Source organism: Phyllostomus hastatus, unplaced genomic scaffold (assembly GCF_019186645.2).
Source record: "Phyllostomus hastatus isolate PE091 unplaced genomic scaffold, TTU_PhHast_1.1 phas_scaffold_755, whole genome shotgun sequence".
Taxonomy (NCBI): domain Eukaryota; kingdom Metazoa; phylum Chordata; class Mammalia; order Chiroptera; family Phyllostomidae; genus Phyllostomus; species Phyllostomus hastatus.
Window position 1 is genome coordinate 10,737,182 of NW_025334039.1, and position 24,807 is coordinate 10,761,988.

Below are 24,807 nucleotides of genomic sequence, written 5' to 3' on the forward strand. Positions count from 1 at the left end.
TATATGGTTGGGTTATATTTGTTTTAATAGTGTTAGACCTTCATCTGATTATTTTTGTCTATGCATTTTAGGTGTATCAATATTCAGTTTGAAAGAGATTCAGTTGCAAAAGGACCCGGGTTTTCGAAATTCTTCTTATCCAGAGACAGGTGTGTTTGTCATAAACCATTTCACGTGTCGATCATGAAATTTTGAGTGGAACCAATTTTTGGTTTATAAATTGATCAGTAAAATTATTGATGTAAAAACCAATGTACAGTGCATTCCACAACTGTGTATGTTTAGCATTGCACATACTCACTTTTCTGTATGATGTGGGCAGCTCAGTAACTCTTCAGAGAGAAATCTGACTCAGTCGAGTCAGGGATCCTGAAAGCTGCAGATGGCACAGAGACCTTTTTCGAGTGGCCTGGCTTGATCACTGCATACGCCATCCCTGGTACCTGAGACAGAAGACACATCTTGTGCTTCCCTAGTCTTCAGCTTCATCACTTCGAAGCATAGAAGCTGTAGACTGACCCCAGCGACAAAAGGGCCATTTAAGACAGTGCTGATCACTCTTACCATGGAGAATTAGCTTTTGCTGGTGGGAACGTTAGCTTCCTAGAGTCACCAAATACTGTATGTGGGATAAAACTGAACATTGAACTGCCTCATAAAATGACTTTATATTTTAGGACATGGGAAGAACAGAAGACAGAGCATGCTCTTTTAAGTCTGGTAACATGGTTTCAAGCCCAGCCCCAGCCTTTCTTACCAATCAAGGACTCAGATCTGAAGGCAGTTACTTCTTTTGGTGGACTTGGAATCTCCGTCTGTCTACACTGTCCTCTTCACAGTGGAGTCTTTTTATTTCAAGACCTACAGATTGTTTTTATATTTGTTGTCACAGTGTGACAATTTTTTGTACAGTTGGTTTTAAGGTCTTCTCTGCCATTAGAGCCAGTAGGTTACAGCTATTGATGTAACTGTAGCTGCAATTTTTGTGCAGGACTGAGAAACACAGTGCATTATTTATTGCGGAATCATTGCTGCTAAATAACTACTGTCTGTTTATTTAACACAACAGTTGAATGCCTGAAGAAGTTGCAGTGGCTTTATTATGTGAATGCTTCTGTTTCTCCTCACGAATTATTTTACTGCTGCATTTTTTGTTCGTTTTTAAAATTAAACTGCGGTGTTTTCTGGAATGTAAATTCAGCTTTGCTTAACAGTAAAATAAGTGAGCCATCTTGAACACTCTAAGTTCATGCTATATAATCTATATAACTCTTTATTGAACATTGGCAAATAGAATAGCTAAGAAGTTGATAAGCACATTGTGTTCGGGGAAGCATGTGATGCTGAAGTTGATTCAAGCAAGTGAACACCTGACATGTGGGGATCTCAGTTTAGATACCAGTGAATTAAAGCATCCAAAATTATTTCTTTTTACCTTATTTCATACGTATGTACTGCATATCATTGGATATTTGTATACTAATACACTTACCTATTTTAAACAAAACCATGCAAGTCCAGTCAAACATGAGAGGTCATGTTTTTGTGTTTTTTAAATACAATTCTTGTGTTATAAAGGATGCTATATCATTGAGGAATGGTTTATTCTTTGGGGGGCTGTCTGTATGTGTGTGTCTTAACATTCACTTGGAATCAGCTGAAAGCTGTAATATGTCTTTGAAATGAGCCATGATAAATGCAAATGAGAGCAGTGAAACTTAGAGGGTGATTTTAAGCATTGTAGTTACTATCTGTTTATCAGATATAAATATTACGGTTTTAATTATGCATCTCTTTGAACATCACAAACACACCTGAGTGTTGGTAACAGTGTTCTAAGCATTTGTGTTAACTTTTAAGGACTATTTGTTTAGTGCATCTTACAAACTACAAATCTTAATTGGTATATTTTGAGATGGTCATGTAAATTTTTGGCTTATATGTCATGAAAATAGTCATAACTTAATTTTTCTCCTGACATTCACTGTAAAACATTCAGGGGTCCTACCATTTCTGTTCAGGAAATCTTGTAGTTTATTGTTATTTAACAGTATTAAGTGAATTTTTGTATATTTCATTTTAACTTTATTTGTGAATAGTGATTGTGGCATGTTTAGGGTGTTATTTTAATATTTTATGATACTGAAATTTTAATTTTTTAAAAAAAATTTCTGGAAGAAACAGATTTATGTATGTAATGGTGAATATTGGACCACTACTGCTTTTCACGTTTGTAAATTAGTTTTATGTTTAAACCCTGTAGCCTAACAAACTGCTGTTATTTCTAACTGACAGACATGTATTACTTTGAGGGTTATAAATATTATGTGGAAATTCTTCCATTTTGTTTTGAAATTTATAATAACAAAATCTTCATGTTGTTAAAATGTGGTTTTGTTGTCACAGTTCTTTATGGGGGAAGAAGGCTGTGCAGAATGGGATCATTTTCTTTTATGGGACTCATTCACAAGGTAATCAAGTCTCACTGCCAGTAATATTTAACTTACAGTATATTTGTGCTGGCCAAACTATAGTAGTCTCTACTGTAGTCTTATGGGATAGCATTCAATTGTAATATGTCATTTTATTATTTGATTTGTTAAAATTTGACATAGTTATTTATACATTTGATTCTTGCATATAAAAGGTAAAGAAATACAATCCAGTAGTTATATAAAATTCTTCTTCCTACGAAGTTCTAGGAATGTTTATTTTATTGAGAAATTTGGTATTTTTTAAATTTGAGTACCACTCAGATCCTGCAAACTTTTTAATGAAGAAAATTGAAACTCAGAAATTTTTAAAATTTTTACTGACTTCACTGGGGTGACATTGGCTAATAAAAATTTGTTTCAAGTGTACAATTCTCTAACACATCGTCTGTGTATTGTATTTGTGTGTCCCCACCCAAAGTCAAGTCTCCTTCCATCACCATTTATCGCCCCTCGACCCTCTTCTACTTCCCCCACCCCCATTTCCCTCTGGCTGTCGCCATACTGTTGTCTGTGTCTTGTGAGGGTTTTCTTTGTTGTTGTTTAATCCCTCCACCTTTTCACCCAGTCCCCCAACTCCCCTCCCCTCTGACAGTTGACAGGCTGTTCTCTGTATTTGTAAGTCTAATTTGTTTGTTATTTTGTTCATGGGAGTCCACATGTAAGTGAAATCATATGGTATTCGTCTTTGTCCGACTGCCTTATTTCACTTAGCATAATGTTCTACAGGCCCATCCGTGCTGTCGCAGAAGGTAAGATTTCCTTCTTTTTTTTGGCTGAGTAATACTCTGTTGTGTAAATGTACCACAGTTTTTTTATCCACTCTACTGATAGGCACTGGGGCTGCTTCCAAATCTTGGGTATTGTAAGTAACACTTCAGGGAACATAGGGGTACATATATTCTTATGAATTGGTGTTTGACTTTTCTTTAGGTGTGGTCCCAGAAGTGGAAATCGCTGAGTCATAAGGCAGTTCCATTTTTAATTTTTTGGAAACTCGGCAATTTTGAACCTTTGGATGTTTATGATTTGTCCTAAACTCGTAAGGTTCCTAAAGGTGAGACAGGATGACTTTTTGTCTTCCTTCCAAGTGATCTGAACACACGTCAAATGTGTCACTTCAGATAAAAAGAAAGTGGCTATATTCTTTTTGGTGCTTTGCCAGCCTATGTTTGAAAGTCTGTTAGCATGTTATAACAACTTATCTTTTGGACTGAAGGACAGTTCATGAGGGTTTTTGTATACTATTTTTTAAATTGTGGTAAAATATATATATATATATATATATATATAAAATTTACCATAAATACATAATTGTGGCATTAATTAGATTCACAGTGTTGTATAGCAGTTATCACTATCTACAAATTTTTTCATCATTCCAAGCAGAAACTCTGTACCCTTTAAGAAATAATCCCCCATTTTCCCTACACCCCAAGTCCCTGGTAACCTCAAATATACGTTTTGTCTGAATTTTGTACACGTGGAATCACACTGTATTTGTCCTTTTGTGTTTGGCCTGTTTCACTTAGCACAATGTTTCAAGGTTTATTGGTGTAACGTGTTAGAAGTTCCCTTTTTCATGTCTGAATACTATTCTGTGATGCAAATACGCATTTTGTTAATCCATTCATCTGTTACTGGGCCTTGGGTTGTTCCCATCTACTGCGCGCAGTGCTGCTGTGAACACTGGTGTACAAGCCTCTGTTTGTGACCTTGTTTTCCTCATTCTTTGGGCTTATATACTTAGGAGTGGAGTTGTTGGGCTATTTGGTAATTCAATTTTTAAGGTTTTGAGGAACTGCTAACCTATTTTCCAGAGCAGTTGCACTATTTTACATTTCCACTGGTAATACATGAGGGTTCCAGTTTCTTCTCATCATTGCCAACACTTCCTCTTTTAAAAAATTATTATTATATTCATTCTAACAGGTGTGTTAGCAGAATGAATATAGTATTATTCCATTTATTGTAAAGTGGAACTTTGATTCTGTTTTTCATTTTTCTAATAACTGTGTTGAGCATCATTTCATGTGCTTACTGGCCATATGTCTATCTGCTTTGGAGAAATGTTTATTCAGATCCTTTGCCTGTTTGTAAACTGTATTGTATGTGTATGTTGTTGAGTTCCTTGTATATTCTAGGTATTAGACATTTATGAGGTGTGTGATTTGCAGTTTTTTCCAGTCTGTGGATTGTCTTTTGCTTTCTTGTTGGTGCCATTTTTATAGACAAAATTTTAATTGTAATGAAGTCCAGTGTATCTGTTTTTCTCCTGTTGCCTCTGCTCTTAGTGGCATATTTGAGAAACTATTGCCAAATCCAAGGGCATGAATACTTTCCTGTTTTAAGCGTGAGTTAATTTTTGTGTATTGTGTTAAGTGAAGGTCCAGCTTCATTCTTCTGCATGTGAATATGTAGTTTCCCAGCACTATTTGTTGAAAGGCCTGTCCTTTTCCCACTGGTCTTGGCTCTCTTGTTGATTGGCCAATGTGGCTCTGTTGCTTGGAGCGTTGTCCATAAATTAAAAGATCATGGGTTTGATTCCCAGTCAGGGCACATGCCTAGTTTGCAGGTTCAGTCCCTGGTCAGGGCACATACAGGCGGCAACCATTTGATGCTTCTCTCCCTTTTTCCCTTCCCTTCTCTAAAATTAATAAGCATGTCCTTGGGTGAAAGTTAATTAAAAAAAGAAATATGAGTCATTTTTGTTCTTTTAAAAGATTGCTTTGGTTATTGAGATCACTTGAAATTTCATAAATTTTAGGTTACAATTTTTCTAATTTCTGGAAAAAGAAAATGCCATTGGGATTGTAATAGAAACTGCATTGAATCTGTTAGGTCACTTTGGGTAGTGTTGTGTCTGATCTTAACAATATTGTCTTCAGTTCTGTAGCAGTGGTTTGTCGTTCTCAGTGTACAAGTCTTGTGCCACCTTAACGAAGGTTATTCCTTAGGTATTTTATTTTTTGCAAGTTTTTTGTTGCTAATGTGTAGAAATACACATGATTTTTACATGCTGATTTTTTATCCTATAATTTTTCTCAGTTTATTAGCTCTAGTAGTTTTTTTTTTGTTTTTTTTTGGTAGATTCTTTAGGGTTTTCTACATATAAGGTATCATCTGTAAAGACAGTTTTATTTCTTTCTTTCTGAATCCCCCCCCCCCCCCCCAGCCTGTGCTAGGACTTTCAGTGCTATGGTGACTAGAAATGGCAACAGGGCATCCTTGTCTTGTTCCTAACGTTAGGGAGGAAGCTTTCAGTCCTTCACCGCTGAGGAGGATACTGGCTGTGGCTAAAAGTTAATAAACGGTAAATTTTCTCCCTCTTCCAATTTCAATACAGAACAATTGATAGAATTCAAGATTTAAAAGGTCAAGGGACACTTATTAAACCCATTCCCTTCTCTCTAATTCAATTTCAATAATTAAATTTGTTTCCTTAAATATCTGTTTAAAGCAGATTATATATACAGAGCATGTTTCGATAGACCATATTTAAGGCTAGATAATAAGACTCATTTGCTAACCTGTACCCATATGGAAAAGCGAAATTTGGATCACCCCAAGTAAATAGAAGTAAACCGAACCACTTGCCTCCTCACACCTTTTATCACAAAGTATTTATTGAACAAAAATAACAGTAAAAATGATACATATATGAAAGTGAATGAAGAGTTGCAGTCATACAAAAGAGGTGTACAAAGGGACCAATGTTTAGATTATAGGTCTATAAAACTTCAGCCTTAACAGTTTAACACTGATCAAGCAGACATAAAAAGAAGAAATTTAATATGTTGCGTGAAAACTATTTTCTGACTAAAATAGTTGTTTAAAAAACAATAAACACCACACGCGCACACACACAGAATGAGGCAGGGCTCTAAGGGTTATACTTCAGTCCTTGTTCTCTGTTTGTGTTATAGTAACAGTTTTGATCCATCAGCAACTATGGTATTTTTTCCATTTCCAGTAGATGGGGCCAGATTATATGTTAATCATAGTCTTTGGAGGAAAGGAATACAAGAATCTGATATATAGTCATTTGAATATTTCCAGTCAGCATTTACATTTGAAGATATTTTTGGTTGTGATATCTGCACATTAACTTCCTTTTTAGTTTCGGTGTAAGAATCTTGCCTTCTTACCTGTGTTTTACCTAGCATAGTTTTGGACTAGTAGGTATGGATAGCTAAGCATGGGGAAGCAGAACTGACTGAGCACTGATCATTATCCTGTCACTGAGCTGGGTGGCCTTAGGCGACTTCCAGCTTCTCCTGTGCAGTGTCCTTATCTGGAAACTCGGGGGGTGGGGGGGTAGGATGCATTCTCAAAGGCCCTTTTTAGCTCTAACATTTTATGTTTGTAAAACATCAGCTGGACCAACTGTTTTTGTACAGAATTATCCTTAGCCCATGACAGTAGTGTCTGGATTTTGGAATCAGCTCCATTATTTTATATTCAAAGATGCATGTTGGAATGTTTGCATTTTTCCCGTAGATAAGGGCATTCATCCCCTCATGTAGAGATTCTCAATTCCAATTGAAAATCTCCATTTGTATCCTAACAAAATTTTAGATATTTTTGAGAATTTAAGAAACGTTTTTGTTTTTGCAAGCTTGGTTTTTTTATCCCTGCTATTTAATGCCTGGTTTAGATCAATTAATTATTTAGTCACATTTCAAATTGGTGTCTGTTACTCCAACTTAAGGATGGGAGTTAACTGATCTTGAGTTGAAAGCACTGGACACTTTCCAGTTCTCTTACTTCTAGAACTTTTGTATTGTACAGAATGGTGCCCTAGAGTGGTGCCTGCTGTGTTTTGAAGGAATAGAAGTTATGTTCCCGTTAGCACTGCTCTAAACTACACAAAATAATTTAGTGTTCGAAATTGTCAACATAATCAGTTCAGTTCAACAACGATGAGGTTTCTGAAGAATCTTCTATTCATTGTATCAGATTTCTTTCATTTCTTCCCCCAGTTTAGTAATAACTTCTCCATCTCCACAAGCCAGGCTATACCTATACACATGAAGACACCTCGTGTTACAGAACTGTTTCTGCATTGTTCGTATGCATCACCAGTCTGTGAGCCCCTTCCAAAGCATAGGATTTTTAAATGTTAATTATAGTTCCAGGGGTTTAGAGAAACCTTAACTCAGTGATACAGGAAATGTATCAGAGGGGCTCTGATTCATTTGTTTGTGATTCTCTATGGAAAACGGAGAACCAAGGTTAATTGTTTGAAAATAGAATATGCTAACCTAGAAAAATATTCCAGGGGTAGGACAGAATAAACTGGATATAGCTTTTCCATCTCAGGTTTTTTGTTTGGGGGGAGTCTAAAAGATTGTAAACAGTTGGGAGGCTAGCCTTTCAAATTCCTTATAAAAAATGCACTTTCGAACATTTTTAATGAATTTTTATTGTCTAAATATGGCTTAGTTTCTTATAAAAACATTACTTGGACATTACATTTATTGAATTTCAGTTCAAAAGAGATTCTAAGGCAATTCTTATAATCGAAAGCAAAAAAAATAATATGAATATGCTTTCATATTGCCTACTTGTGAAAAATAACAAAATTCTACTAGAGCTGTCTGATACTAATTTTTGTCTTTCAAACATTTTCTCTTAATACTAAAAAATATAAATCATTTACATAAAACTAAATGCAAAGGAAGGCACAGCTGGTTAATGGTGTATATAAGCATAGTTCAGCATATGCAGAATTAAAGAGAAAAAAGCTTCACATCCTTAATTAGTTACACTGAAAACCATTAAGAAAAGTTCTTCACTGTCAACAGTGTTCAACACTTAAGAGCCAAGAGGATATAAAAACAAAAATATTAAAATTCGCTTAATGCAAAAACAGATTTCATATATACTTGAATATAAAAAAAGTTTTTAAAATGCTAACATATATCTAGACCATCCATGTTATGAAAAGTGCAAACCAAATTAACAGGGTTTCACAAAGTCCTTCTCATGACACAGGTAAACTAGCCCATGGGGACAAATTTATTTCATCAGTTAATGAGTCTTTAGTTGTGGCCAGATGTCATCAGGACTTCTGAGAACTCGAAGAAAGCAGTACTGGAGAAGCAGCTCTGTCCAGACTGGGGATTGGCACTGGCATGTGGCCATTGAGCAGTGTTGGGAACTGTAGGGTACAAAAGATTTTTAAAATAATTATTGCAAATAATTGGGAAGAACTTGAATTCTTTACATTCCTAGACAGACCCTAGTGGATCAGTTCTCTTATCGCCACTGTGATACAGGTTAGTTGCAAATTATTTTACAAAATGAGTAATTAATTGAAAGACAACAATGAGGTTAGGATTACATACAGCAAACAGGGTAAGGCTCAGAACACATCTTCATTTATATGCCTAGGCTACTAGAAAAAATATATACTTTATATATTGCTAAAGTATATTCTAACACTTTTTAAAAAAGATTCCATGCTACATAGAGTGTTGATTTTTTTCCAGTATTAAGAAAAAGAAATTAACTGACTCTTGGCATGTAAATCAGTAATTCCAACACTGTATTTTGAAATTGGCCATCAGTTTTCCAGAGTACTACAAAGATGCTTCCCAGTAACTGTTAAAAATAAGGAGTCACCCTGGCTGGTGTGGCTAAGTGGATTGCGTGCTGACCTGCAAGCCAAAGGGTCAATGGTTTGATTCCCAGTCAAGGCACATGCCTGGCTTGCTGGCCAGGTCCCCAGTAGGGGGTGCACGAGAGGCAACCACACACTGATGTTTCTCTTTCCCTCTCCCTCCCTTAACCCTCTCTAAAAATAAATAAAATTTTAAGAAAATGAGTGTTTTTATCATCTTTTTTTAGATTTTATTTATTTTTATTTTTTAGAGAGGGAAGGGGGGGAGAGAAACATCAATGTGCAGTTGCTGGGGATCACGGCCTGCAACCCAAGAATGTACCCTGGCTGGGAATTGAACCTGGGACACTTTGGTTCCCAGCCCGAGCTCAATCCACTGAGCTACACCAGCCTGGGCTTAGGAATGTTTTTATCTTAAAAGATTTAGAAAGCAAGAATATCTTTGAGGCTGAGAAAGTATTCTTTGTAATTAAAATAATAATATGAAAGTTCACCCATTCCAAAATTTAAAGAATAATGTTAATTTCTGTATTGTTGGTAATGAAGATGATAAATAAAGACATATGCTTTGATGGCTTTCAGGTCTAGAAGTACAGCAGCTGTACTCTCAAGTGAACAAGAACAATTAAGGCTTCAACTAGAGTTCCATTGTCTAGGATGGTGTGTGTCAGAGTGATCTGGGCTCTCAATAAGAATTAAATGTTAAACCTCACTTAAACACTAAGTATCAAACTAAAGAGCCTGGTACATGTTAGAAGTACAACAAATATTTGTGGAACAAGTCAATATATTTTTGTAATTCTCAAGCTGTTTCACGTAACTGGTACAGTCTACTGCCTTACAGTTAACCACTGGTGGTCATTTCATTTGATATCTAGAGCCTGTAAGGTAAGTTTGGTTTTCCTCTTTTTATAGGGGAGAAAAGAGTTCACATAAGTTCAGGACTGGGTAAAGGTCACAGCTAATAAGCAGTAAAGCCAAGCTTTAAACTGCACTTTCTGTGCCAAACCGCCCCATTTATTTTTGGCAGGGCTTGGGGAGGGGAGTGCTCTTCAGTTGCCGTTTCAGTTTCATTAATGGTTGTTCGCATATTCTAGGTTTTTGTCTTCTGACGCTTCGGCATTTTAAATTTTTTTTTACAGAATTTTATCCATTTCAACTGGGTTATAAAATCTACTCTCAAGTCTGCTCCTCACCACTAATCCCATTGACTTGGAGCAGTGATTTTCAACTTTCTTTTTTAACTCATGGCACACAAACTAATTACTAAAAGTCTGCAGCACATCAAAAAAAATATATTTCTTACTGCTCTGACAAAAATAGGTACAATTTTGAGTCATTCACACTGGACAGCTACTGTTGTGTTGGCTGTTGTCATCTTTTTATTGACAGTCTAAGGGAAAAGGGTCGGTGCCCCTGACTAAATAGTCAGGCACTGCATGTTTTCAAAATCCTTGCAGCGCACCAGTAAAATCACTGGCTCGGAGTGAACACTGGAAGAAGAACGGGTTTTGACTTTTTTATACTTTCAGTTATTTGCATCTTCTCTCATTTTGGTTTCATCCATTTTGTGTTTTCAAAAACAATCAGCTTTTGGTTTAGTGTCTGTTTTTAAAAATATACTAGTGATTTCTGCCCTTTGTTCCTTGTCTACACTCAATTGTCACCATTTGCCTTGGTTAGCCTGGCTTTTCTGGCATGTTTCATAGTCGGCTTGACTGACTCTAATCCTCCCCCGCCCCGCCCTTATTCCTTGTTCTTGAACTTACAGCATTCCCCAAACTGGTGTCCTCCGCCTGCCTTTTCTCCTATACTGAACTCAATAATCATTCCTTGTTGGTCAGACGCACCTACCAATGCCTCTTCCCCACCAAACTTGCTCTTCTGTCTGTGCCCATTTTTCTCAGTGAGTGGTGCCTGGGGGCAGTACAACCCTGAACTTGAATCAGAGCTCTGCCACTTGTCCACGTGTGATCAGGGTAAACTGAAGCAACGTCTCTTGACCTTGGTTTGTTGATTCAAATAGATGTGTTTTGAGTATTAAATGAGAAACCACAAAAAAGTGCTTTGAACAGTGTCTTACATGCAGTAAATGTTAACTACTGTTACTAACAGCACTTCCAGTCTTTTAATCACAGTGCTCTTTGCCTCTTCTGAATTCACATTACCTACTTTTCACACCCAACCAAAAGTCTTCCTCTCAACTTTACTTCTAGAGTATCTTCTAAATATATTCCTGTTTCCACTGTTGTTATCTAAAAGATTATTCCTCCTTCAGTATTCGGAAGTGTCAATTTCCTCACATCTTCCTGACCCTTACACTTTTTCTCTTCAGTCCTCCTTCCTCCACACTAATGTCAGTGATATCGTTCCGAAATAGAGATCTTGTTGTACTGTCTCCAGCTTTGAAAGCTTCCACAGTTACCACGTGAGAGATTAAGGTGGGAACTCCAGCATACTTACTATTCAAGTCCTACAGTTGCACTTTTCTGATCTGACCTCCCAGGCCCTTCCTAGTCATACTGTGTATGTTTCATGTTCATACCATGCCCCTCTGTTAATCTAGAATGTGCTTCACTGTTTGGTAAAATCCTGTCCCTTCTCAGCTTACCTCAGGTGTCACTTCCTTGGAGCTTTTGTCCAGTTCCCAGATGGAAAGAGCTGCTGTTGTGGGGTTCTTACAGTATTTTGCTTACACATTTACTATTCACATACTGTGTAACCCCTAAGTCTCTGCCTGAGAGCGTTACAAATAATTTGCCGGGTTAGATTTGTTGAATTAAAGATTGCAGAAAATATTCTCAATTGAAAAGTTACTCCGTCTCACCTTGTTTCAAGATGTATCTGTATTTACTAGGCTTATTCCAAATTTGATCAAAATCTGTTTCAAAAATGGAACATATATCCTATAGACAAACTTAAAATGCCAAACTGTCCATTTGAAACGGATCTCACTCTATTTGTAAATCAAGACTGTGTATTTAGATTTAACACAACATGTATTTGTCATCTCTCTAAATCACATCTCGATTACAAAGCATGCCTCTTCCCAGAAAGGGAAATACCTTCTCTCTCCTTCCCTTAAATTCTCCAGTGTCTACTACAACAATTCTGTCGGGACCTTTTGTGCAAAAATTTACCAGCTCCGTCCACGGTTACTCTAAGGATTCTGGTCTACTTTTCTAACCCTCACAACAGGAAGTCTGCCAGCATCAAGGGGCGTCCAACCTTTTGGCGTGTATGGGCCACACATTAAATTCACAAACGCTAACGAAAACTGATGAGCCAAAAAAAGAAAAGGTTTTAACTAAATTTACAATTTTGTGTTGGGCCACATTCATAGCCATCCTGGGCCATGGGCTGGACACCCCTGATTAACATACTGTATATTTTTTTCTTCCTCCAACATATTTACAGCACATGTGAAAAGGGTTTGTTACTTTTAAGGAAAATTATTTGTATTAATTGAGAGGGGGCACTGATACTCATCGAAATTTTGTAAACCCATCATTTGAAATACCTATTTTTAAAATCAAAGTACAGGGAGCATGTGCAATCTTGCTCCCCAGTATATAGGTCATCAGTTCGGCTCAAACTCCTTTAAAAACTCTCCCCCCAAAAAAGTGTTATTCCTCTTACCGTGTTTTGTTATTTGCCATTTTTAAAACTACTAATTTCAACTTTCACCATATTCAACTGCTCTTATTGTAGGAAGAGTAATATTTGTAAAGGTTTTTCCTTAGTCTCCTGGACCCCAATAAAAAAGAGGGTCCAAGGCCCTGTTGGCCATCGAAACACGGCTGTGTTTTTTAGGGTTGTACAGGGGTGGGCAAAAGTAGGTATACAGTTTGTATGGGAAATAATACAATATGTAATAAAGAATAATACAAGAATAAACTCTGCTTCCTGTATTCACACCCGCAAACCTCCTCCTGCCCACCCACCGGTGTATTCTGAATGGCTCAGGAGAGAGGACGGGCCCATCCTGTGAAATTACAGTTCTGAGCAGGCAGCCCTTAAGCACAGCCATGTCTTCCCCAGAGTTCTAAAGGTAAACGGGAATGGCTGGTCTGCAGTGGCTCTCGACATGTGGTTCCCGGAGCGGTGGCATCCCAAGGAACTTAAAGAATGTCTTCTGGGCCATCCCAGGCCTTCTTCTGAATCAGAGACTCTGGGGTGGGGCCCAGCACTGTTCTAACACACCTTCCAGCCACTTCTGTTGCATGCTGACTCGGAGAATCACTCGTTCACACTCGAGACTAAGAGGACATACTCATCTCCCTACCCCCCGAGCTCCAGATAGCGGGATTATGTACAGAGTCACTGCGGACTTGCACCCTTGTTACCAGAGGGATTAACGGGCCAGAAAAGGTTTAGTGTCCAAGGCAAGGTATGCCAAAGAACTCCCAAGTAATAGTTCTCTGTGGCTTCCCTGGGAGGTCACCGAGCCCTGCAGCGATCGGGTGGCAGAATTCCCAGTCAGGAGGGAACGGAACATCCATTCATTATTCACAAGCATCTACTGACCCCCACGTTAGAGTCTCGGTTTACAGCACTGCAGACCCTACTCCATGCAGCGTAATGGACATATGCAGCACGAGACTCTGCTCTACTCAGGAGCTCTGACACCAGAACACTGCTGCTCCAACCTGCAGACTTTCGGGAAATAAGGCCTTTCGGCTCCCCATCAAAAGATTGCAAATCTAAAATTTTACTAAAACCACTTGCTCACTGCTTTTTGCTTGCTTTTTCTAGTTTTTTGCTTCCCTACCTGAGTTACAATGGTTACAAATCAACATGTTGGCTGTGCACAAACAGCTCAGTCTCTTGAGACGGGAAGAAGCGCCAGGGAGAGAAACCTGAATCCCCCAGGAATACAGGGACGTCCGTCATGACACCCTACCTCCACCCTACTAGGAAACCAGAGAAGCAAGATGGCAATCAAAACCTCCTTAGCACCCCCACCCTTCCTCAGGCGAGACCCCAAGTCCCACCATGTACAGCTCCTTGCTCAGTGGAGGCGTAAATGTTAACCCTGACAAGTAAATGACTCAGAAAAGCATGGAGACCTGAACTTTTTAATACTTTCTTAGACATTTCTAGACAAACTCTCATGCATCCATTCAGTCCATCAAAGATAAGTACTAAGCAGCACTGGTGTGCCAAGCAATGTGCGAGACGCCGGTGGCACGCCACCGTGAACAAGCAGCGGTTCTGGCCTCTCGAGGGCCCACAGTCTAGTGGGGGAGATCGCCCGATGGAACAGGCCATCCTAATACAAAGTGTAAGTGCTGGATGCAACAGAGTCAAAAGGACTACAACTCGAGTGGTGTGAGCCACACTGAGGGGCAGGCATGGGATAGAGGACAGGAGACAGATGAGGCTAGAACTAGGTAAAGAGGAGTTGGCACTTGATCCAGCTTTGCTTCAGGCCTGTCCCTAGGTACGATCCTTTCTGCCCTACCCTCATGTATGTCTCGGTCAGTGAATAGCAGTTGAAAAGGAAATCGTGATTTCCACTTGCACGCAAGTGATGCTACCCGCAAGACCCTAGTGTGTGAAGGAATGATGACTGTGCTTACATAACACAGGGAGTTTTGCAAGATAAGCTCCCAAGACTTAGTTTTTAACCAAATGCCCTGGATACTCCTTTTTTGTTATGTAACAAGGTGAACATTATGTATCATACAGATGACTTTTCTATTGTAGTAAAGAAAGATTGTTCATGTCACCATTGACTAATGTTAATATTTTTACAGTCTTACGAGATTTTTATAAGTCTTGCCTTGTCCTTGATAAAGATCCAGTTTTCATCGTCCGTGAAAATTCTGGAACATCTCAAGAAGGAGTTGTTCCACGTGTGGGCACCTGCCAGGAGTACTCTGTTTTCGCCCCATCAAAAAGGCCTGACTTGGAAGGCTGCCTTTTGTGCCCAGCCCCAGTAACATTAATGCAACACCTCCCTTTGGAAACCTGACACCTTAACCAAACATAGGGGGGAGCTCACTGTTACCTGTGCAGGATCCCCTGGGGAACACATCCCTTAGAAAGTTCACTGTTTAGAAGTTCGTTTCCAACGGCTCACCTGGAACAGCGTGTTTGGCCCCTGCAGCCGGGCAGGACTCAGTGGAGCAACTGGACTGAGGCTGCTCCAGAAATGTATGCTGGAGAGCAGCGGGCTCGGGGTCAGGAGCAGTCCGTTGGGTGTCTAGCAAAGAGAGCACACAGACAGTTTTTGATACAGGTTTTATCGCCTGGATGCAGCAACGGTCAGCCGTGTGGCTAGGTGCAGCGCCTGTGAACCCAGAAATGGCCTCACCACCGTCTTAAGAAAATCTGACGACTCTTAATTTCTGCAAGGCTGAGAGCACTGTTTCACTTTAATTTTCTTCAATGCTGATTGAGCAATTTTTAAAAGAAGAGAGGTATAGACAAGTTATCTTCCCGTAAACATTCTAGTGGAAATCTCAAGTTTGTAGCGACTTCTGACCAGATGAGATCTTCAGTGTGCCCCCGCCCCTCCTGGATGAAACAAGATTCAGTGCACCACAAAACAGGGTCCCACTGCAGCGCTTTACTTTCTCCTGCCCGCGTGTTCTCAGTTTTCCACAGTGGACACCCATCACTTGGGTTACAAACACAAGCATGTTTTTAAGAGAGCCTCCCAAGCTTCCTTTTCCCCTTTCAATGGCCCTTTAATGCTCTAGGATTTGCTGCTAAAATACCCTGTAGCAGCTTCTTCAAAAGCTCTGAACTAGGTTTTCCAGATTTCACTCCGGATGTGGGGCTGATGAGAATTCATCTCCCTGGCAATGGTTTGAAGGGGGAAAAACAAATCCTTTCTTGTCAGATTGGGTGTAAAGCCAAAACTCTGGGTTTCCCGGGAGGATGCCAAGGACCGCATTTGCCTGCACACACTCGGCGGGAGTCCTGGCCTGCAAGCCAGCTAGCGGGCGGGAGGAACAGCCCGCCCCCGCTGGCGAGTCTGCACGCCTTTCAGCGAAGGCACACTGCCTTGCCCAGGGTGGTTTTGCCCCTGCGGCGACGAGGAGGAGCTCCTCGGTGGTTTTGTGATGTCAGTAGGTGCGTTGTGTAAGAACCACAGTTCAGATTGCATCATGCTGGGTGCCAACGTGTTACTTCTCCCTGGAATTGACCTAAGCAGCTTTGTTAATCATTTAAGAGCATTTGGCTTAAACAGAAGTTGAAAGTTCTGCTCTGCTCTGCTCAGAGGAATGGAGACAGACATCCAAAGGTTCTCAAACTGTGAAGCTGCCGAAAGGTAAACTAATTTATACCTCATTATTTGAGTGTTGGCTACACAGGATTTTCTACATGCTGAATGACCTATCAGGTTACTAAGATAAATACCCGTTTTGGATAAGCTTCCCAGTTGTTCTAATCCAAGGCAATTTCACAGGTGTGCCCTGGCCTAATGGTTAAGACTTAATGGTTCTGCCCTGACTGGTGTGGCTAGGGCATCGTCCCGCAAAGCAAAAGGTCACTGGTTTGATTCCCGGTCAGGACACATGCCTGGGTCACAGGTTCAGTGCCCGGTTGGGGTGCGTATCGCAATCAATCGATGTTTCTCTCCCTCTTGCTTTCTCCTTCCCTTCCCCCTCTCTAAAAATAAATAATATCTTTCAAAAAAAAAAGGACTTAACGTTCAGCATGGGTTCTGACAGTTTCAGGACCACTACTTCTTAGCTAGGCAACTGCTCTATGCCTCAGTGTCCTACTCTCTACAAGGAGGAGGAAAAATGCCTACGTTAATGGGATTGCTGGGGAGATTAAATAAGATGACCCACGTAAAGCTCTTACTGTGTACCCGGCACAGCAAATGCTCAACAAGTGTTGGAGATGGTTATCCCTAGTAATTCATTAGAAGTCTCCCTGACACACTAAATGCACTCCACCTGTTCATGGGAGACACTCTCAACTGTGCGTAGAAAAGTACTGAATGCCCTGCAACAGACAAACCAGCCTGGTCAGCTGGTACTTGAATGCTCCTCTCAGTCCTGTAAGGCTCAAGTTCACAGGCACAGGTGACCCGAGCACTAACATTTGCACGTTACACGAGTCCAGTCCCACCCACGGCATGCCACATCAACGTCTCATAACCAGTATGCTGAGAGCCTCCTCCTTTACCCACCAGCGGAGATCTCAAAGCTGAAGACACGTGTCTGCTAAACTACAACACCTGGCTGGCTTTCTCTCATCCATGACCATGAATATACACCCATTCTTTTCAGTCCTTTGAGCTATATACAGAGTGTAGCATTTATATTTTCATAGTCTAAAACTTGTACCCATGTCCGGAGTTGAGATGTTAGCACATATGTTTTTCTAAGGGACACAAGATATATTCAGAAGACAGTAGCCCTCTGTTTCTCGTGCTTAATGTTTGAAATGCCTTTCATGATACATGCAAATGAATATCGTGAAGTGACTCCATCCACTCCTCTCCCTCCCATCTTCTGATCTCCCTAAAGGTCCTGTGGCCTTCCAGAAAGAACTGTTGGGTAGGGGAACCGTTTGGTAGGCTCTTTCAAGGGACGTTTTTATAAAGCCTGCCCTGGGTTCCCTCAGCTTCAGTGACAGCTTTCAGGGCATCTCTCCACGGCTCCTGGAATCAGGCGGGGAGGGCTGAGCCTAAGGACCAGAGGCTGATGAAAGAACCAACAGCAAAATGCACTACCTTCCTCTCCCACGTGTCTTTTGAATGACAAGGAGCTCCCGATCCTGTAAACTGCCTGGGCGGGGGGAGATGCCCGAAGGCCCCCGGGCAACCAGCATGCACTTTCCAGGGGACAACCCCCCTCCAGGGCCTCCTTCTCATCCATCCTCCCCGCTTAGCTCTTCCACTTAATAGGGAGTCTCCTAAAAAGCTCACACGTCTGAGCTATACCCTGGTGTGCTGGTGTCCAGCCACTCCACACCCGAGTGCCCCCTGACCTCCTCCTCCCACCCACCCCTGCCTGCCTCCCCCTGCTTGTCAAAGTGCCACCACCTCAAAGGAGACTGGCCTGCTCTCCCTTCAACCAGATGCCGCTTCTCTTTTCTGAGTCCTTACAACACTTTACAACCACCTTTTTGAAGCATGTTCTGCCTCATGGTATGGCAATAATTTGCATATTTTTATTATGCCTCTGTCTGTAACCTTTAAGACACTGCCCGGGCTCACCTTTGTTCCCCCTGTGGCGCACAGCTCCCAACTACTGGATGCGCTGAAACGATCAGTAACTCTTCACTTCTCACCTTGCACCTGGAATGCCCCACATGCTCAGACGTGAATTTACCACCTTCTTTCCAAATCCGGTGTTTGACTATCAAAGTGCCACCGCGTACCCATCCACTCAGGAAATGCTGCACATAGTGTGTGTCACGTGCCACAGACGCCATACAACCCAGCATCCCAGTCCCCAGTGTGCGGAGTGCCTTCCGCTTGCCACAGCCTCTGGGCATGGGCTGCGGACCCTTCCTTGAACTCAGTCCTCTTTATCCCACTGCTGCTGCACAAGCACAGCCTCCTTAGCTACAGTTCTGGGCTCCCCTGTAACCTGCTTGCAGACACTCCCTAATTTCCCTACATGAACCCTCCCACACCGCTCAATACGTCCCAAACTCATCTAACGGACATGGAGACCCACAGAATCTCGGCCAACCAGTTCTTGAGCAGAATTCATTCCAGAACTTCCCTGACCACCCAGCCCACAGCTCCTGGGGCTAGACCCACTCCACAGGTGAACTCATCCGTTTCCATGGTTTTAACCAAGCCGCACCCACTGGTGACTCCCTAACGTTATCTCCAGCCACACGCTCCTGAACTCCAGGTGCAGCTGGATGTTTCCACCTGACTCGACGCGGGCCCAGCTGAACATGTAGCCTTTCCCTTCGAGCTGGTTCTTCTGCCCACGCTCCTCAGACTGCAGTGCAGGGTCTCCCCGGCCGTCTCCACACCCGGGCACCAAGTCCTATGACTGGCATTCCCTCTGCGTCTCTCAGATCTATCACAGCCTTTGATCCTCATCGTCTCTCACCTGGAACATTGTGATGGTATCCCCCAACAGGTCCCAGCCCGTGTCATCACGGTGATTTCTAAAACGCAATCTGGACTATGTCACTCCTGCCCCATCTCCTTAAAATTTCTCTCCCCCTTCCCTCCCTAGGCTACTGTACTAAGCCATTTCACATCGTCATGCCTTGGCTCAAACTCTTCCTCTGCCTACTACAGCCTCTCCCCCCAGTCTCCCAGATAACTTGCTATGACCTCTCAGCACCCTGCCCACGTGTGTCCCCCCTCCACGAAGCTCTCTCAACACCCTCCCCGACCCCAGCACAGTTAACACCTCCCTCCTCAGCATTCCTTTTCCCCTGTGTGTTCCTTCTGCACCGCATCTGGGACGCTGGTTTAACCAACTCCAGGTAAGTCACTGCTGTCAGGGATGATCTAATTCACGGTCGTAACCCCCGCTCTGTGCACAGCAGCGAACACCTAAGTGCTCGACCCATGTTTGCTGGACTGGACTAGAGGAGCTTCCCCCTTCAAGTCCTCAGGTGCTTCTCCTACTGTGTCCTTGGCCCTTACGGGTGCTGTCTGGGCTGTGTGTTTACCTTGTCATGGCGAGGCTCCCACGGTCATAAAAACAGGCGCTTTGACCTCTGGTGTTCTCTCTGTGGCTTCAAATAATGTTCAATACTTATTTGTTGACAGTCTAATAGGAACTTTTGTTTCCTTTGACTTACACCTCCAGCAGCTGTTACTTTCCCATCAGAACCAGACTGAATTCCTCGGGCAGTGGTTGGGGCCTCTGAAACAGCACCCTAACTTACGTGCCGCCCCTTACCCTTCGCCTCCCGGACAGCAGCTGTGCGCCCCCGAGAGTAGCAGCCGTGTCTGTCGTGCTCACCTCTGTACGCCCAGGTGCCTCGCCAACGGGGGTGGGGGGCGGGTAGCGGGCGTTATTCGACAACTATTTCCCCAACGAGTCCACAAACAGTGACCGTGCCCTAGTGGACCGACTCAGGCTAGGACCCGGGAGGGTTTCACATCCTGGCGTCTGCCCTGTCTCAGTTTCCGCGGCCCCTGACATCAGAGACACCACCTTGCTCGTCTAGCAGCGGTCCAACACGACCTTGATAGTCTGGCAGTTGTTACCCTTGGCAGCGAAACAGCTTTATCGCTTGGTACCCAGCTGGCTTTGTAGTCCCACTTTCCAGTTCCTCACGGTCCAGCCCGAGGGGCCTCTGGGTGGTCTGCACGTCTGTCTGCACTAGTAACCGGGTTTCCCCAAAACTCATCAACGAGTGTCACCCAACATGTGTCACACAGGGCCCGGCAGGTGCACCACAAGTAGGTTTGATGGGAGCGGCTGATGATTTTCCTGCACGTCATTTTGCAGATGAAATTTCCAATCTGAATGTGGGCTTATCCGAGGTCTGTGGTTCAGTAAGGTCCCCGGAGGGCATTGCAACCGCAGGACCCTGGTCGTGCCAAGACTCTGCTCCCCCGACCTTCCTCCTCCCATGTTTCTAGCTGGAAAGTGACCGTGAATTATTTTTAGAAGAAATAAGTATAAATAAATAGTTCTTGGAATGAACTAAATTCTTGGGAATTCCATTTTCAGGGTATCACGTTATTCCAGCCCAGCTTCCACCTCTTCTAAGGCCACCTGTTAAGTTTACAGGAGGTTCCCACAGAGTCACGCGGCCCGCTCCGCAGAAGGGAGCTGCGTTTCCGTGACTCGGGCACCAAGCTGGGAGGGGAACCTGAGCCGCGGGAGTTAGCCTCCACTGCTGCCCCTGGGAGAAAAGCTCCAAGCCCCCACAGGCGAGGGGGGGGGGCGCCCAGAGCTGACCTGGGAGCAAAGGGAAGTCTGCTCCGTCCCCTGGGGGGATTTCAGGGACCCCGCCCGCCCGAGGTTTTCAGCAGCGTGGCGGCTCCTCAGAGAGCCCGTGCTGTGTCCACTGGAGGGAGACCCGGAGTGGGTCGGGCTCGGGGGCACATGCAGCTGTTCCTGGGGGATGGAATGTCCGGATCCGAATCCTACGCTGACTCCAGGTCTGCCCTAAACCCTCAGGATAAAACCCCACAAAGTGTGTGACAGATCACATGCCGTGCAGCTGAAACTAATACAAAATAATATTGGATATAAGCTGTTGTTAAATGAAACTGCATAACCATCCTGTCTGACCTCAGGGGACCCCCTGGGTGAACATCCTCAATGCCCGAGTCCTGCCCTTTCTCTGCTCTCTCTGGTTTCTCTCCCACTGCTTCTCTCCCTCCCCGTCAGCCACCCTTGGCCACCCACGCCTGTGCCAGGCGCAGGGCGGACGCTGCTAGAACGTGAGGGCATCTCAAGTCCTGAGAGTGCGCCATCCCCCGAAAGCAGCCCTTGATCCTCTGAGCTTGTTCAGAGCATCGCGTAGTGCGCTTTCTTCTCACCCCACCCCCTTCCAAAGGCCCCCTCTCTCAGCCCAGGCCCCCACCTCCCCTCCCCTGTCCTGGGTCCACACCCTGCCCTTTGCCCCCCTCCTTCGGGAAGCCCCGGTCCCCCTTCTGGGGCTCCCGCCACTAACTAACTCACACTTCACGGCGTGAACCCTCACAGGTTGGCTGAGGACCATTCACTCCCATCTGCTCAAGGCACAGGTCCACCTGGCTTTCCTAGGCTTTTCCCTCCCTGCGTTTAGGCCAGTTCTAGCAGGTTCTGCTTCCCCATCCTGAGATTTGCATCCATTTGCATCCACCCTGTGTCCCCGTCTCACACCAGGGTCCCTCCTCTCCTCATCCCTGCCGTACAGCACCCTTAGTCCCACTGAGCAGAGCCACCCTAAGTTTGCCGTGTCCAGGTCCAAAACCACAGAGCTCGCTGGAGCTGATTCCCCCCTGCACCACTGCAGGGCTGGCACCTGTCCCGGTCGGCTCAGAGACAGCGAAGCAGGCTCTCAGGGAAAGCAGATACTGAAATCAGAGTTGGCTTTGGCTGGCGTGAGACCTCGCTAAACCTTACTCGGCAAACACAAAGCTGGCCAGGGGAGGGGATCTTTAGGCTGTCCACCCCAGCCCCACTTCTCGTGTTACCGTTCCGAGGCATCTACTCAGCAGTCCTTAGTCACCGGACAGCTCGCTCCACTGACACCAAATCCCTGAGCCACCAGCTTGCGGGGAGAGGCCACAGAGAGCAAAACAGCCAAGGGCTGCTTTCAGTTGCTTTGCAGACTTACGATCAAGGACAGCCTGGCCTTTCCCCAGTGAGTATCAATGCTCAGAGCACTCAAGGGCATGGATGCTGGAGCAGAAAGACTGGGTTCAGGTTTGCTTCTACCACCTATTAGCTGGGCGGCCCTGGACCAGTTACTTCAGTACTGTGCCTCATGGACCTCAGCTGGAAAATGGGCCAGTAACAGTATGTACTTCATGGAGGGAGCTGAGACATAACCAAAGGAATGCAGTGTCCAGAATAGTGCTGGCCGTACAGGAAAACCTCAATATAGGCCAATGCTGCTAAGGACAGCAGAGCGGAGACTACAGACACCGCTCCTCCACCCCCAGCACGCCCCCCACCTGGTGCACACAGCTCCCTGACAACAACCCCTGCCAGCTGTAGCTAGCTCTCTCACCACGCCTCTCATCCCGCTGAGTCCTCACAATAATCCATCTCACAGGTGTGGAACAGGCTCAGGGATCAAGTGCCCCGTCGCATTCTACCAAACGGAATAGCCAGGAACCGAATCCAGGTCTGTGACTCCAAAGCCAATGAGCTTAACGCTGCCACCAAAACACATCCAGTTTTCCAGAGGAAACAGAACAGGGTTTCCCAAACACGTGCTTGCCTTTTTGCCCTGTCATTGCCGGCTGGACAAGAAAGAGCATCTGAATATAACATTTAAAGAAAAAGGCTGCCGCCCTGGCTGACGTGGCTCAGTTGGTTGGAGCGTTGTCCTGTGAAACCGCAAGATTGCAGGTTCGATTCCCAGTCAGGGCACATACCCAAGTCTTAGGTTCAGTTCCTGGTCAGGTCAGGGCACATGCCTGGGTGGCAGGTTCGGTCCCCGGTTGGGTGTATCCAAGGGGCAATCAATTGATGTTTCTCTCTCACATCAATGTTTCTCTCCCTCTCTCTCCCCCCTTCCTCTCTCCCTAAAAAAGCAATGAAAAAATGTCCTCAGGTGAGGATAAGAGAAAGAAAGAAAGAAAAGGCTACCTTCTAGTTGGATTTAATAGCACTGAAGACTCCCGTGCTATTTCCCTAAGTTTGCTTTCCTCTCCTGGGCTGACGTGGACCTGGGCGTCCTCACAGGAGTGCTGTTTGACTGAGCCATCTCTTCCTCATGTTCAGTGAGGCCACTATAGTCCTTAGAGCTATTTCTTACTAGGAACGACATGGCAACACAGCCCACACTGCCAATTGCAAGGCCTGCATCACCTGACACCTATTTTCTTATTAACGGAAAACAAATGGCTACTTATCAAGCTCCCTACCAGAGAGGACTGGAAAGTTCCAGAAAACCCAAATGCTTTCTGAAACGCCACCAGGCCCCCACAGCCTTCCCAGGAAGTCACTGGGTCTGCTCTGATGCTCAGCGTGCACCTTCCACCCTTGCATCGCCTCAGGCCACTGAAAGCCAGAAACTAACCAAGCGTCCTACTGCAGCCAATACCCGGCCTTTCCCCTTGTGGACACCTGGGTCTGGGGGCGGGAAAGTAACTTCCCTTCACGTTCACACAGAGACTTTGCTGCACCGGCCCTGGTGAACAGGGAAGGAAGGTGTTCTGGCAGCAATCCCTTCCTCTCTGAGTAAGGACAGGGCTCTTACCTGTGCAGTGAAGAAGGCGGGGGTGAGGGAGCCCGAGGGCAGGGCGGGGCTGTTGAGGGCGATGGAGCCGAGGTCGGTGCCGGAGAGCACCAGCGGAGGCGCAGAGATTTCCAAGCCTTTGGGCTTTTTGGCCTTTGGGGGAAGAGATGGAGACCTGGTCTTGGAGCCCGATGACAGGTTCAAGGGCTCTAGGGAATCCGAGTCATGGCAGGCAGCCTCCAGGAAGAGGCTTCTGTGTTCAGAAGGGAGGGGCGAGTTGGGGGACAGGGACGGGGACCGGGAGGAGGAAGGCGAGGCCGACGAGACGCTGGCGGCGTTCGGCAACATTAAAGAGGAGATCTTGGCGGAGACGGAGGAGGCCAGGAAGGCCTCGGAGGTGGAGGGCAGGGACACCACGGGCCTGCTGACGTGCTTGTCGGTCTTATTGGTCACAAACCTGATGACAGTCCTGACTTCCTCCACAGGGGGGCTGTCTTCCGGTGGCTCCTCCAGCTTCTCTGTCTTGATGGCCTTGAAGGCTTCTGGCGGGTTCTGCAGGGAGTTAATGGTGAAGGACGAGTACAGGCCTGAGTGGATGTATTCGTTGCGGCTCGTGCCTTTGAGGGCCGACAAGCTGTGTCTGTGCGCCTCACGGCCCTCGGTGGGAGCCTTGCAGTCCCGGTCCTGCAGCAGAAGGCTCTCCCGGCTGATCTCCACGGCGTGAGGGTCCATTTTCAGTATCTCCGGGAAAGAGACAAACTTGTACACAAACTTCTGCCCGATCACCTTCTTGATGATGTTCTGTGGATGATACAAAAGGAGACATGGGAAAAATCAGTGCACCGGAGAAACGGAGGCGGAGCTGCATTGGAAGGGGAACTTTGCTGGCGG

General features: G+C 44.4%; 2 protein-coding genes across 3 annotated transcripts in view; one reads left to right on the plus strand and one right to left on the minus strand.

Moving 5' to 3' along the window:
- Nucleotides 1-2,387, plus strand: part of CDK17 (cyclin dependent kinase 17) — an 86,738-nt gene extending 84,351 nt beyond the window's left edge. Inside the window, exons 16-17 of the mRNA XM_045826525.1 lie at nucleotides 72-149; nucleotides 678-2,387. Coding sequence (XP_045682481.1) covers nucleotides 72-149; nucleotides 678-715 — 116 coding nt within the window. The 3' untranslated portion in view covers nucleotides 716-2,387. The remainder of the gene's footprint in view (nucleotides 1-71; nucleotides 150-677) is intronic.
- Nucleotides 2,388-6,096: 3,709 nt separating this feature from the next.
- ELK3 (ETS transcription factor ELK3) overlaps nucleotides 6,097-24,807 on the minus strand; it is a 65,112-nt gene continuing 46,401 nt past the window's right edge. The window contains exons 3-5 of one of the 2 annotated variants that reach the window (XM_045826547.1): nucleotides 23,938-24,717; nucleotides 15,203-15,325; nucleotides 6,097-8,655 (exon numbers count right to left, since the gene is read on the minus strand). In XM_045826547.1, coding sequence (XP_045682503.1) covers nucleotides 8,557-8,655; nucleotides 15,203-15,325; nucleotides 23,938-24,717 — 1,002 coding nt within the window. In that variant the 3' untranslated portion in view covers nucleotides 6,097-8,556. Of the gene's footprint in view, nucleotides 8,656-15,130; nucleotides 15,326-23,937; nucleotides 24,718-24,807 lie in introns of both variants that reach the window. The other variant, XM_045826548.1, reaches the window with a different exon arrangement.